At 40.4% G+C, this 13,099-nt stretch overlaps 1 protein-coding gene across 1 annotated transcript in view; it reads left to right on the top strand.

Moving 5' to 3' along the window:
- Gtf2e1 (general transcription factor IIE subunit 1) overlaps positions 1-12,286 on the top strand; it is a 33,329-nt gene extending 21,043 nt beyond the window's left edge. The window contains exons 3-5 of the mRNA XM_051191452.1: positions 4,077-4,278; positions 9,007-9,248; positions 10,383-12,286. Of these exons, the coding sequence (XP_051047409.1) occupies positions 4,077-4,278; positions 9,007-9,248; positions 10,383-10,807 (869 nt within the window). The 3' untranslated portion in view covers positions 10,808-12,286. The remainder of the gene's footprint in view (positions 1-4,076; positions 4,279-9,006; positions 9,249-10,382) is intronic.
- The last annotated feature ends 813 nt before the right edge of the window (positions 12,287-13,099 follow it).

Here is a 13,099-nt window from a genome sequence, read left to right as displayed (position 1 = left end):
TACCACGTTTTCTTTATCCATTCCTCAGTTGAGCGACATCTAGGTTGTTTCCAGGTTCTGGCTATTACAAATAAGGCTGCTGTGAACATAATTGAGCAAGTGGTATGATTGAGTATCCTTTAGGTATGCCCAAGAGTGGTATAGTTGGCTCTTTTGGTAGATTGAAGTTTTGAACTGGGAAATTTTCTGAGAAACTGTCATATTGATTGCCAAAGTGCTGTACAAGTTTGCACTCCAATCAGCAATGGAGGAGTGTTCCTCTTGCTCCCACATCCTCCTGTATTTTATCTTAGCCATTCTAACAGGTATAAGATGGAATCCCAGAGTTATTTTCATTTGCATTTCCCTGATGGCTAAGGATGTTGAACTTTCTTTAAGTGTTTCCTGGCCATTTGAGATTCCTCTGCTGAAAATTCTCTGTTTAGGTCTGTGCCCCATTTTTAAATTTGGATTATTTGGTTTGTTGATGTCTAGTTTCTTGAGTTCTCTATATATTTTGGATATTAGACCTTTGTCATATTTTCCCATTCTGTAGGCTGTGGTTTTGTCCTGTTAATGGTGTCTTTTTCCATACAGAAACTTTTTAGCTTCATGAGGCCCCTTTTTATTAATTGCTTATCTTAGTGTCTGCACTATTGGTGACCTGTCAGGAAGCTGTCTCCTGTGCAGATGCATTCAAGGCTATTTCCCACTTTCTCTTCTGTCGGGTTCAGGGTTATCTGGATTTATGTTAAGATCCTTTACCCACTTGGGCTTGAGTTTTGTGCATGGCAATAGATATGGATCTATTTGCATTCTTCTGCATGTCAGTATCAGTTATGCCAGCCCATTTGTTGAAGGTGCTTTCTTTTTTCCATTGTATAATTTTGGCTTCTTTGTTGAAAATCAGATGCTCATAGGTGTGTGGATTTACTTCTGGGTCTTCGATTCCATTCTATTGGTCCACCTGTCTGTTTTATACCAATATCGTACAGTTTTTATTACTATAGCTCTTTAGTAGAGCTTGAAATCAGGGATGGTAATACCTCCAGAAGTTCTTTTATTGCACAGGATTGTTTTAGCCACCCTTGGTTTTTTGTTTTTCCATATGAAGTTGTCATGCCTTGTTTTAAGGATCTTTCTTGCCTTGAGTTTGTACCTTGACTCTTATACTTGCTCTCCTGAATCTCTTTGGATACTGTGATCTACTTGAGTGTTAGTTACCACCTGTATGTTTATTCTCTCGTATCTAATTTTCTATTCTGATTGCCTCTTGAGCTTTCAATAGTTGTAATAAATGGCCTTCTAAAACATACCTGCTTTAACAGCCAATGAATAATGTGTATTCAGATATCTAAAAACAACATGATGGCTTTTATCAAAAAAGCAAAAGAAAATTACTCATTGTTGAACATTACTAAAAGATACCCTTGTCCAGTTGGTCATCCTAATGTGTTTTGTATGTATAGGTTGGTTTGTATGCAAGAGTGTGCAATCTGTAGTTTTGGTTCCTCAGATTCTGTTCTTTTTTTTTTTATTTTATTTTATTTTATTTTATTTTATTTTATTTTATTTTATTAAGTCAGTGTCTCCCTAACCTGGGACCTGCCTATTAGGCTAGGCAGGCTGGTCACTGAGCCTCCGGGATCTATCTGCCTGTCTCCCCGGTGCTGGAATTCTAAGTACATGCTATATGCCCTACTTTTTCTTTTTTATACCTGGTTATGGGGTTGAGCTCAGGTCCTCATGTTTTCAGAGTAAACCTTTTCCCTACTGTCCAAGCTATCTTCCCAGCCCTGATTATTCCAAAATCTTTGTGTTCCTTAGTCAGACATGCATATAGCAAACTGTTAAGCTTATGCCTGCTTTCTGTAGCAAGAGGAACTACATGTCAGGAGGTGTGTTCAATTGTTTCAGTAATATGGTGCTTGAGAGACTTTGGTAGTTTTCTAGAGGAATCAGAAAATGGGCTTCTATGTTTGCTGGCTGGCCTTAGTGGGTAAAGACACCTGCCCCCAAACCTGAGAACCTGAGTTTGACCCAAGAGAACTACATTCACAGTGAGAAGAGAGAACTGACCTCTGCACACTCACACAGTGGCATGTATGTGTGTGTTCACATGTGACTATATAAATGCACACACACTAAAATAAATCTCACTTAAAAATGTTAAAGGAAAATGGGGGTAGTTCTCTGATTGGGTGTTAATACATCTTACATATATGGCTAGAATAGCAAAAGGGTAAGACTGATTGGTTGGTCATTAGTAACTTAGGTTCACTGGGAATTGTTCATAGTTTTGCAGAGTCCATGCCTATCAGGCAGGCTTGGTTCTGAATCACTTCCTGTGATGGTTGCATTTGATGTGAGAGTCTTCCTGACAAACCAGCTAGCCAGCCAACCAACTAACCAACCACAGCCTAGCTGTGAGTGCTGGGCTGCCTCCTAGCTTTGAGAGGCTGTCTTTCCCCCTCCTGTATTGGGGATAGATGGAGAAAATTGGGAAGAGTAATGTTCTAGAAGTGTTATGTGACCAAAGCATTCACTTATTCTTGGCCATGGGGGTGGGAGGCATGGAAACGTATTCAATTGAGAACATGTCTGGAGGCTTGGGTGTCATACTGAAATAGAAATGCCTAGTTTGGTTTCTATTCTGTTTCTGGGGAAGAGAAGGGAAGAGGAGATCGTCCTTGTTATATGCCCTACACTAGTACATAAATTAATTATCTTTCTCCATCCCTCAGGTAAATTCTATAGGAAAGGAAGAATGTTATGGCTGGAAGTGCATGTCTGGCAGTAATGTAGACTGTTAGTGAGAAGACACTAGGTAGCATCATAGTTGAGTGGATTTGGTTCCTCCCCATCACCCAGCTAGTTGGGTGACCTTGCCATTACCCAGTGCTTTGTAAACACTCAAGGTGCAATAGTTAGAGGTGCTGTTATTTTCTTGTGTTAGCTGTATGACTGGACAAATTATGAATTCCTTAAGGGCCTTAGTTCTTAAGAGTCCTCTCCAGAATTAATTTATAGATCAAAGCATGCAAGGGAGTATTTTAGAAGCAGCATTGTGCAAATAAAGTAATTGTTAGTCATGTGTTTATGGCTGGATTATAATATTTTGGAACCAAAGTTTACAGTGTCTTGATATTATTTTGCAGGTATCAGAGACTGAGCTATCAAATAGACTTTAGACCTGGGGATAGGGTAATAACTGGGTGGTAAAGGAACTGGGACTGGGGAGGAGAGCCTGGAGATGGAGGAGCCTGCTTATAATGGCTGCAGTAAGCTGCAGAGGAGGCCACACTTAGTACAATACAGCAGTGATGAAAAATGTGGGTCATTTTGAAATCACCATAGTTCTATATTGATGTAAGGGATATGAAAACAAAAATAAGTTCCTTGAACTTTTTTGAGATTGATTTGAATATATCTCCTTAAATACAGATGGTTTATACATATGGAACAATAGTCCCCAAGGAGGTAGCTCATTGGTTAGGAGCACTCAGTGCCTTTGCGGAGAGAGGGTCGGAGTTTGGTTTTCAGCATCTCCATCAGGCAGCTCACAACCTCTTGTAACTTAAGCTTCCGGATCCATTATGGTCTTCTGGCCTCACAGACACCTGCACATACATGTGTATGTGTGCATACAACCACACAATTAAAAAATAAATTCCCTCCCCCAAAAGTAAAAGAAATAGACCTTTGACAAAATCTTGTAGTTTAAGGTATTTATTTGGTCTTTTCTAAAACAATAATCCAAATGTATAATATTTAAAGAAAGCTTTTGGAAAAGGGTACAAATTCAGCACTAAGCTGTAAATAATTAGCTATAAGTTAAAATAAAACATTAATGTTGTGATTTTCAAAAACTGCTGGGGATGAAATTTCGAAACCCATAACATGATGGGCATATATAAAGATGGACAGGTCTGTGGTAAATATGACAGAAAATTATAGAACCTAACATAGATATCATTATACAGTTGTCCTGATTTTTTTGTGTGTGGAAGTTTTACTAAACCATTGGAGGAGGCATGGAGCTAAGGCTTACCTGGAAGATTTCCCTCTTCTGACCTAAGACTTGATGTTTTCCATAGGAACTTTCCGCTGCACCTTTTGCCACACAGAGGTAGAAGAAGATGAGTCAGCAATGCCCAAAAAAGATGCTCGCACACTTTTGGCAAGATTTAATGAACAAATTGAGCCCATTTATGCATTGCTTCGAGAAACAGAGGATGTAAACTTGGCCTATGAAATACTTGAACCAGAACCCACAGAAATCCCAGCCCTGAAGCAGAGGTAAGTGGAACCCTGTGACTTGACCTTTTACAACTTGTTTTGGTTTTAATTTTGGAGAGCTAGAGTGAATACTCTAGAGACTGAAGACAAGATGTCACAGAGCTTATGAGTTCTGCCACGCTTGTCTTACTAACTTGTGCCTGTAATCAGATTTGTTGGTCCAGAATGCAGAAGTATGTAGGCCTGAGGCAAAAATCTTTGGAGTAGTCAGGGTTCACCTCAACCACTCCTGAATGGACCTGCAGCCAATTGATTGCTAATCCTAAAATTAGTTGTGCCTCTTGGGAATGTTTGAATATTTCTAGTCATCTTTTTTTTTTTTTTTTTCTTAATTTTTTTGGTTGTTCAAAACCAGGTTTTACTGTGTAGGTCTGGCTGTCCTGGAACCAGGCTGGCCTCCTGAGTGCTGGGATTAAAGGTGTGTGCCACCACTGTCTGGCTCCTAGTCAACTTTTTGTTGTTGTTGTTGTTTGTTTGTTTTTGTTTTTATTTGTTTTTTCCGCCTGGAATCACAGAGATCCGCCTGCCTCTGCCTCCCGTTGTAGTCAACTTTTAAAAGCTAATTTTTTTTTAGGGACACAGCATTTTCCTGTGGTTTTTGTTTGCTTTTCTTTAGCATGCATGTTTTGTGATAGCCATTGCATGCACACTTTGTTTTTGTTGGTCTTTCTCCGTGATTTCTCTCCCATGCCCCTGCCTCCACTCCCAGCTACCACTTGCACCATTGCATCTCACACAGTCCCCTGTCCTCTTTCAGATTTGATGTCACATGTATTTTATTCTCTGCTACCCCAGACCTCCTGCCTCAAAACCTTTCCTCCCTTTCCTATTTTTGTTCTCTCTAATTCATGATCTACACCCACACATATACTCTCACAAGCACACATACATAAACATTAAAAGCTAGGGTTTGTGTATGAGTGAAGAACATAGCATTTTGTTTTATTCTTCAGAAACATTTTAAACACGTGCTTCTTGTCTTACTCAGTTTTCATGCAATTTTCTGAAGGTATAGTTTTATTACCCCTGAGTTAATACTACTAACAATGGCGTCTTCCTCTTTTTTCAGTGCACTGTAGTGTTTAAATTGCCAGGCAGGCTTAGTTCTACCATGCCATGAAAAGTCATTTTAAAAGGGTTATTTGCTTTTAGTTTATGTGTGTGAATATTTTGCCTGCATGTGTGTGAGTGTAAGGCATCTATGTTTGGTCCTCACCGAGGCCAGGAGAAAGTGTCAGATCTCCTAGAACAGAAATTACACATAGTTGTGAGCCAGCCACCCCGTGGATGCTGGGCAGTGAACCCAGGTTCTCTGCAAGAGCAGCCAGTACCTTTAACCTCTGAGTTATCTCTCTAACCCAGAGAGTTACTATATTACTTCTTGAGATGCCCAAGTGAGAACTGGTGTCAGGAAGTGTTCTCTTGTTCTGCCCTGTCTTTCTTTCCAATATCAAGGTGAATTCATATGCGCTGATCTGCTCCACAATGTTCCATTGTGTCTCAAAAGCATGTTGCATAGTCAGTTAAAACAAAGCAGAGATACTGCCCCACTAATGAGTAGGGCGCTCCCAAACAGACCCCATTATCTCAGGACTTCAGAACTATACCCAGGGTTAAGAATCAGGAGAAATTCCTGACTTGACCAAGATTAGGCTAGGAGAATTTTATGCATTTTGAATGTTTTGTTTTAAAGACAAGGTTTCACTATGTAGCCTTAGTTGGCCTGGAATTGCCTATCCATCATTTACTATCTGTTCTATTTCCTCTTTCTAGGGAGATCACACTCTCCACCCTTCAGTCCCTTACTCTGCCTAATTTCTGTGGTTATGTGAATTGTCGGCTGCTTATCAAAGACCTAACAGTTATCATCCACATATAAGTGAATATACCATGTTTGTCTTTTGGGTCTGGGTTGCCTCCCTCAGCATGATTTTTTCTAGTGGAGTTTCTATTTTTTTTTTTTAATTCCCTCTATTATTTGCTGTTAAATATCAAGTCCTGAGTTAATTGCATTTCTTTACAGCTGCATAGAGAATTCTGTAACTTTATTGGTTATTGTGGGCTAACACCTAACACCATGTGTTAGTTATGATGCATTTGCCTGTGATAATTTTTCTAGTACAGTTCAAAACTCAGTTGCATACTGAAGGTCTAGATTTCTTTTTCCATCTCTGTTCTTCCCTGTTGCAGTGTCCTCTTAGAACTATGAGAGGATCTGCCCTAAAGTGGCCATCTGTGTCTTGATTACCTGCAGATGAAAATATCCAAATGCAGAGAAGATGGCATCCGTTCCTTGTATCTTACTCTGAAATATGACCGCAATATTCCAGAAAACACCTTCTAAAATATGACCACAGAAACATTCTGGAAAACACCCTTCACCTTCTCTGTTCCCCAGTGTCGTACTGGCTAGAATTACCTTGTATATTTATTTTAAACCAATATCTGATAAGAGGCATTGGTATTCAGATGAACTAAGCTTTTCTTTGGCTAGGGAAGTTCTGAGTTCTTTGGAGTAATTAGCCATTAATATTTAAATAAAATTGTAAACAAAAATCAAGGAGCCATGATTAGTAGGGAAACATTACCATCCACATCTCGGGCAGGCTCATGTTTGACTCACTGGTGAGACGGAAGCATTTAGTGTCATTTAGTTGATGCTACAAGTAAAATCTACCTTGAATTTCTGTAAAAGAATACTGAAAACAAGATTTTGAGGATAGTCTTTTTCTTTCATTCCCATCATTATTTCTGGTTGTTTTTTTTTTTTTTTTTTTTCCTTCCCCTTCAAAGTAAACCCTATGAGACTGTATTCAGGATTATGTATAAAGAGAGACAGCATCAGAAAATCTTGCTAATGTAAAGACAGATAATACCAATAAAAAGTAAAGGCAGGCCCCACTAGAGCAATGTGTCTTTCTTCTCTCTCCTGACTGGAGTTATCTAACTCTGGAGGGCAACATTATGAGGCAGATAGAAAAGCAAGCTGAGTACAGCAAGGTGAAGATAATGGCTGAGGACAGATAGTATTGAAAGGAGTTGGGGAAACAGTGAGATGAGCAGGGAGAACTCAGCATGTAGTAAAAGCACAAAATCAAAAATGGATCAGGGCGAGAAAATGAAAGGAACATGAGTGCTAAGGGAGAACAAAATGTGAAAAGCCAAGATACACTGAAGTGACAAGTCAGATTACAGTCAAGGCAGCTTCACAGCTAGGAAGGTAGAATGTCAGTTGACAGATATGGTCAAATTGAGACTAGGGGTAAACATGCAAAAAGTAACATCATTTGAATGCAGAAAGGAACAGAAGGTAGAGGGAAGTCAAGTGCTTGCAATTGTAGCATGAGACATCAAAAAAAGCAAGATGTGAAGATGGAATATCTATTTGGTCAGATCCAAAGTAGGAGCAAGGAGACAATAGGGAGGAATTAAAGGAAAGTATTAAGACCAGATAGACTGCCAGGGAGAAAGGCTGTGGGCAAGAATGGCATAGAGTATCCCTGGATGCAGGTAGGATAATGAAAGAGTACTGAGGCAGTAACTGCAAAGCATGCATTAAATAACTGGAACAAGCTTGTTGCTTGGTTTCAAAAGTACAGGATCCAGAAGCAGGGCAGGAGAGCTGAGATAAGCCGAGATTACCTCTAGAGAACAGCCCAAGGAACTTTGAAGTGGTCACAGAAACAGAGAGGCCAGCTTAGTGAGCAGAACAAGGACAGTGGTCCTAGTGGCTTATGAGGGAAGAAGATTAATGACATGTTGGCTAGATTTAGGATGAGCTGATTTCCAAGAGTATAATGGAATATAGGGGAATGAATCGGAGAACTATGAGAGCTCTAGTCAAGGGGAATCATAAAGTCTAGAGTGCACCAGAAAACCAGCACAAAAGGTAGTTCAGGAAGCATGATTGATTGTGCAGTGAAACCTGTACACCGGCACATCAGAGACAAAACAGTATAGATCAAGATTAAAAACTTTAAAGCAGGGGAAATAGGAAGCAGAAGGGAGAAGGCAGACTTGGCTTAGCTCATGGAAACGAGGAAGCCTAGTGAGAAAGAAGGAACAATCAGGCTTATAGTGTTCTGGCGGCAAGGAAAGCCATGGAGTTAGGGAGCAAACCAGACCAGGAAACATCGGATCCCTGATGGGGGTGGGGTGAGGAGGTGGGCTGGGGTCAGAGAGTCAGTCTGGTTGTACAAACAGAAAGGTGCAGCTGGATAGAAGAGAGACTGTTCTAAAGAGTGTTCTGTTCAGTGAGTGGCTGGAGGAGAATGTTAATTCTAAGCTGGGGTCTGACCCTGTACAGTAATTTTCTAACTTCTTCCATGATTGTACACAAAACTCTATCCTAGATTAAAGTTGAACTAGGAAAATATTTTTAAGATTATTTTGTTTTAAACAAAAATTTCATGGAATATACGACTGGGAGCTGTTTTGCCTGACTAGTGTCTTTAAGTAGACTTTCCCTGTCCTCCTCCCCCATGCAAAATTGGTGGACATGTAATAATCTCCACATACACATTCATGTATGTGAGGAGGTACAGTGTCTGCTTACAGCTTTCCCCATGGGCTATAGAGAGCTTTCTGAGCGTTGTTGAAGCATGCCTGCTGGATTGCTAGGTAGCATTTTTGCAAACTTCTACTGCATTAGCACTCTCTAGCTGTCCTTTGTGCCCAATGCTCAGAGTTGAATTTTTCTTCTCGTTTCTCTCTAATCATTTTCTACAGCAAGGACCGAGCAGCAACTACTACTGGAGCTGCTGGTCTGGCAGGCGGGCACCACCGGGAAGCATGGACCAGCAAAGGCCCCTCTTATGAGGACTTGTATACCCAGAATGTTGTCATTAATATGGATGACCAGGATGCTGTTCACCGCACCTCACTGGAGGGCAAATCTGCCAAAGAGAGACCCATTTGGTTGAGAGAGAGCACTGTCCAAGGAGCATATAGTTCTGAAGAGATGAAGGAAGGTAAGAGTGAGAAGTCTGTAAGGTGGCTCTTACCCAGGAGAAGGCCTGGGTAATACTTGGTTTTATTGAAAATTCATGGTATGAAATCGAGCAATAAGCATTAAAAGCAGCCTGTTGTACTGTCTTTCAGTTTAGTCTAAATAACAAATAGGTTTTTAAATCTCTGTTCTTAAAAGATTTATTTTTATGTGTGTTAGTGTTTGCTTATACATGTGTATGGGTACCGCATGCACCTTTTTGTAATGAGTTTGAAGTTTCAGGAAAATGAAACTGTCATTTGCTTATCCATCCAGAAAATTCTTACTCAGTGACTAACACACGGCAGGTACTCTCCCCATGCATGGGGTCACAGTGAATAAGAAAGATGTAGTGGCAGAATCTACATTCCTAGAACGTGAGTAAGTGAGGCAGTAGGCCTAAGTCACTGTGTTGGAAAATGAGTGCTGTGGGAAGAAACATCCTTGCTGAAGTGCAGTTGAGTAAAGACGTGAAGGATGTAGAGAAGTTAGAAAAAACAAAACAAAAAACAAACAAACAAAAAACCCAACTGTCAGAGCAAACAGACAGTACAAATACCCAAATACCCTGAGAGAGTGTGTGCCTTGTGTTTACAGGGAATACCGGCTGTAGCTAGAACAGTGGGTAAGTGGGGAGGGCGGGTAAGAGGGAGGTAGCCAGGAGGAGGTAGCATTTTATAGTACATTGTAAGGCCGCTGGGTTTACTCAAGCAAGGTGGAGGGGCCATGCTTTCATTCCTGTTACACTGTACTTAGTCCTATCTTGACATTTTCCCACAATTCTTACCTGGAGTCTTAGAAGGCACACCTTTTGTCACCCTCCTAAAACTTAGAAATGGAAAACTTTGCTTAAAATAGGGCAGATTTTGTGGGGGAAGGGAAGGATTCACATTCATGTAATCTATGTAAACCTATAAATTCCATGTACTTAGTGATTGTATTACTTAAGCTTTAGTTTTAAAAAAAAAACATTTTAGATACTCTGTAAAATAGAAGCTCAGAAAATGGAGCCAGTGACGTCTGTGTTGTTATTTATCAGTTTAAATATAACACGTCAAAGTCTATTTTTCATTAGTTACAGATGAATGCTCATGACTTTTTGGGTTTTAACTTCCAGGTGGCATCGATATGGACACATTTCAGGGGCGTGAGGAAGCCCGTGCAGGGCCTGATGACAATGAGGAGGTCATGCGAGCTCTACTCATCCATGAGAAAAAGACTTCTTCGGCCACAGCTGGCTCAGTGGGAGCAGCCGCTCCAGTGTCTGCTGCCAATGGCAGTGACTCGGAGAGTGAGACCAGTGAGTCGGATGATGACTCCCCACCCCGGCCAGCAGCTGTGGCTACCCATCACCGGGATGAGGACGAGGAGGAGGATGAGTTTGAGGAGGTAGCAGATGACCCCATTGTTATGGTGGCTGGCTGTCCATTCTCCTACAGTGAAGTTAGCCAACGGCCAGAGCTGGTAGCCCAGATGACACCAGAGGAGAAGGAAGCGTACATAGCCATGGGTCAGCGCATGTTTGAGGACCTCTTTGAGTGAGCGTTCCCTGCTGCCTCCTCCTGTTAGCTCATCTCAGAGAGACTTCCCACCAAGTACTGAAGTGGTCTCCTCCCCCCTTGATGTAAAGTACCTATTAGTCAGTACAAAACCATAATAGGAGAGAAAGTTTGCTTTTTTTTTTTTTTTTTTAAATGCCAGAAACTTCCAAGAAAGGTAGGTGGGCTATAAGTATTCTCTCCCCTTTTATTACTAAAGTATTAATATTTTTCTGTAAATCCTTGCCTAATTTTTTCCTTCGTTTTTAAGACATGCTTTTCTCACTCTGATTAAGATGCTCCTGTCTACCTATAAGGATAAATTTATCCTATTATAACTGTTTTCTGGCCAAGCATTTGAAACAATTCCTTATAGTCCTGCCAACCAAAGCAGCTTACCAAGAAGTGGATCATTAATTAGGGGAGCCCCAACCACTTCATCTTTCCTCCAAATTGAGTTTGGGGTCACCCTGTAAAAGGAGTGAGAGAGTACAGAAGAGAGACAAATTAGAGGAGAGCATGCACACAGATCCAGGGTTACAGATAGCAGCGCAGGCTAAGCACACCTTCATGAAGAGATCAGGAGAGCGCACACAAGGGTAAGGAGTCTGTGACCAGGGCTGAAGAACTGAGAGCCTGGGGACAGTGCCTTAGAACTGCCCAGTGTGATCTGGAAGTCTGTGTAGAGCTGAGCATAGTCCCACTTCCCTCCTGCTCTTAGGCCTTTGCCAGTGCTCTTAGTGAAGGAGCTGTTTCAGGAGAAAGCGCTAGAGGATTGTTGGCTGCTCCACTCTCCCTCTGTCGCTGTCTTCTAATCAGCAAGGCCTCTGTCTCTCCCATGAGTCTTGTCAGACATCGTTTTCTTTGGCCTCCACTGTGTTGTTGAGCACAGTAACCTCAAGGCACATAGTCATGTGGCATGGTGTTATTCCTGAAGGCGGAACTTTCAAAATAAAGAACCATTACATTTTTATAGTGTTTCTCTTTGCATTGTAGTATAGGTGTGAAGCAAAGAACATTTTAGAGTATCTGAGCCTTGTATAAAGTGATGATTCATTTACCTGGTTGTTGGATAACTGAATATTGATGGTTTACTTATTATTGTTCAAAATTTGTGAATTTCTGGTTCTAACATCTTGGAATATAACTAAAATGATCACTCTTCCTATGTAAAGATGTTAGAGATTTCTTACTGGCCATATGTCATAAGTGCAAATGGATGCGAGCTAAATTCTCTCTCTTTTTTTTTTTTTTTTGGCAGTAAATTGCCATAAAATACCTTTTATGTATTTATCTTAAATACATGAACTGTTCAACTTTTAAATTTTGTTTTTTTAAACTTCCATGGTTCTGGAAAAATGTTACTGTTTAAACTATGTTCTTTGTTGCATTTTATATGAGTATGTGTATGAGTGTACTTTTCTATTGTGGAAAAATGTATTAATAAAGGCACTCATTAAAGCAGTGTTTGAATTAGACTATAGAGATGGTTGTACTCACTAAATGGGTATTAATCAGGAACTAAATATTTTCCAAGGAAAATACACGATTGTTCCTAAGAAGACATTAGGAAGAAAAGGTGTCCATCTCATTTTCTCCTAATGTTTGCAAGACACTCTTAGCTGTTTTATTTGACTGATCATTTGGAACAATCATAAATCAGGGATGGTGTGTCTGAGTGAAAATACTGGGAATGGGATTTGCAATAATCTCAGTGTGTTATACAATAAAAGCGATTCCCATTTTGGAAACTAGCACACAGATAATGGATTATATGTAGAAATAGAATGACAAAAGCAAATTCCGTATTATTGCTAAGATTTTTAGGTGTATTCCTTTTCTCATATTTAAATCCCTGGTTAATCGAATTAAAATAATGAGGCACTATAATTTAATAAGTCAGTTTTGACTATTGCCTCTATATTTCAGTAATGTGAACAAACCTCAGGAGAGCTTGTTCTGATTTTGTCACACAGGCATGTTTGTCTCAAGCTGCTCAGTAGCATAAGCCAGTTCGTGACAGAAACACAAAAAATGGGAGTGCTGCTAACTCTTCGCCTGGAATCTCTAGTGAGGGCAGGTCTATCCCCATAGGTGGCAAATACATGTAGTGACATGTAGTAAAGAGGGACCCCAGGATGTTAGGAATTATCGCCACCCACAGCATATAGTGAAGGTAGGAAGGAGCACAATTTCTCTGAATGCAGCTGGCTGTCTTATGCACGTCAGCTGTTCATGTAGCCTAACGTTTCCCCTGCCCTTAAGATTTTCACAGAGCTCTTGACATGGAAGACTA

Source organism: Phodopus roborovskii, unplaced genomic scaffold (assembly GCF_943737965.1).
Source record: "Phodopus roborovskii unplaced genomic scaffold, PHOROB, whole genome shotgun sequence".
In the NCBI taxonomy this organism is placed as follows: Eukaryota; Metazoa; Chordata; class Mammalia; order Rodentia; family Cricetidae; genus Phodopus; species Phodopus roborovskii.
Note: the sequence above shows the minus strand (reverse complement) of the source record. Positions and strands in the feature narration are given on the sequence as shown.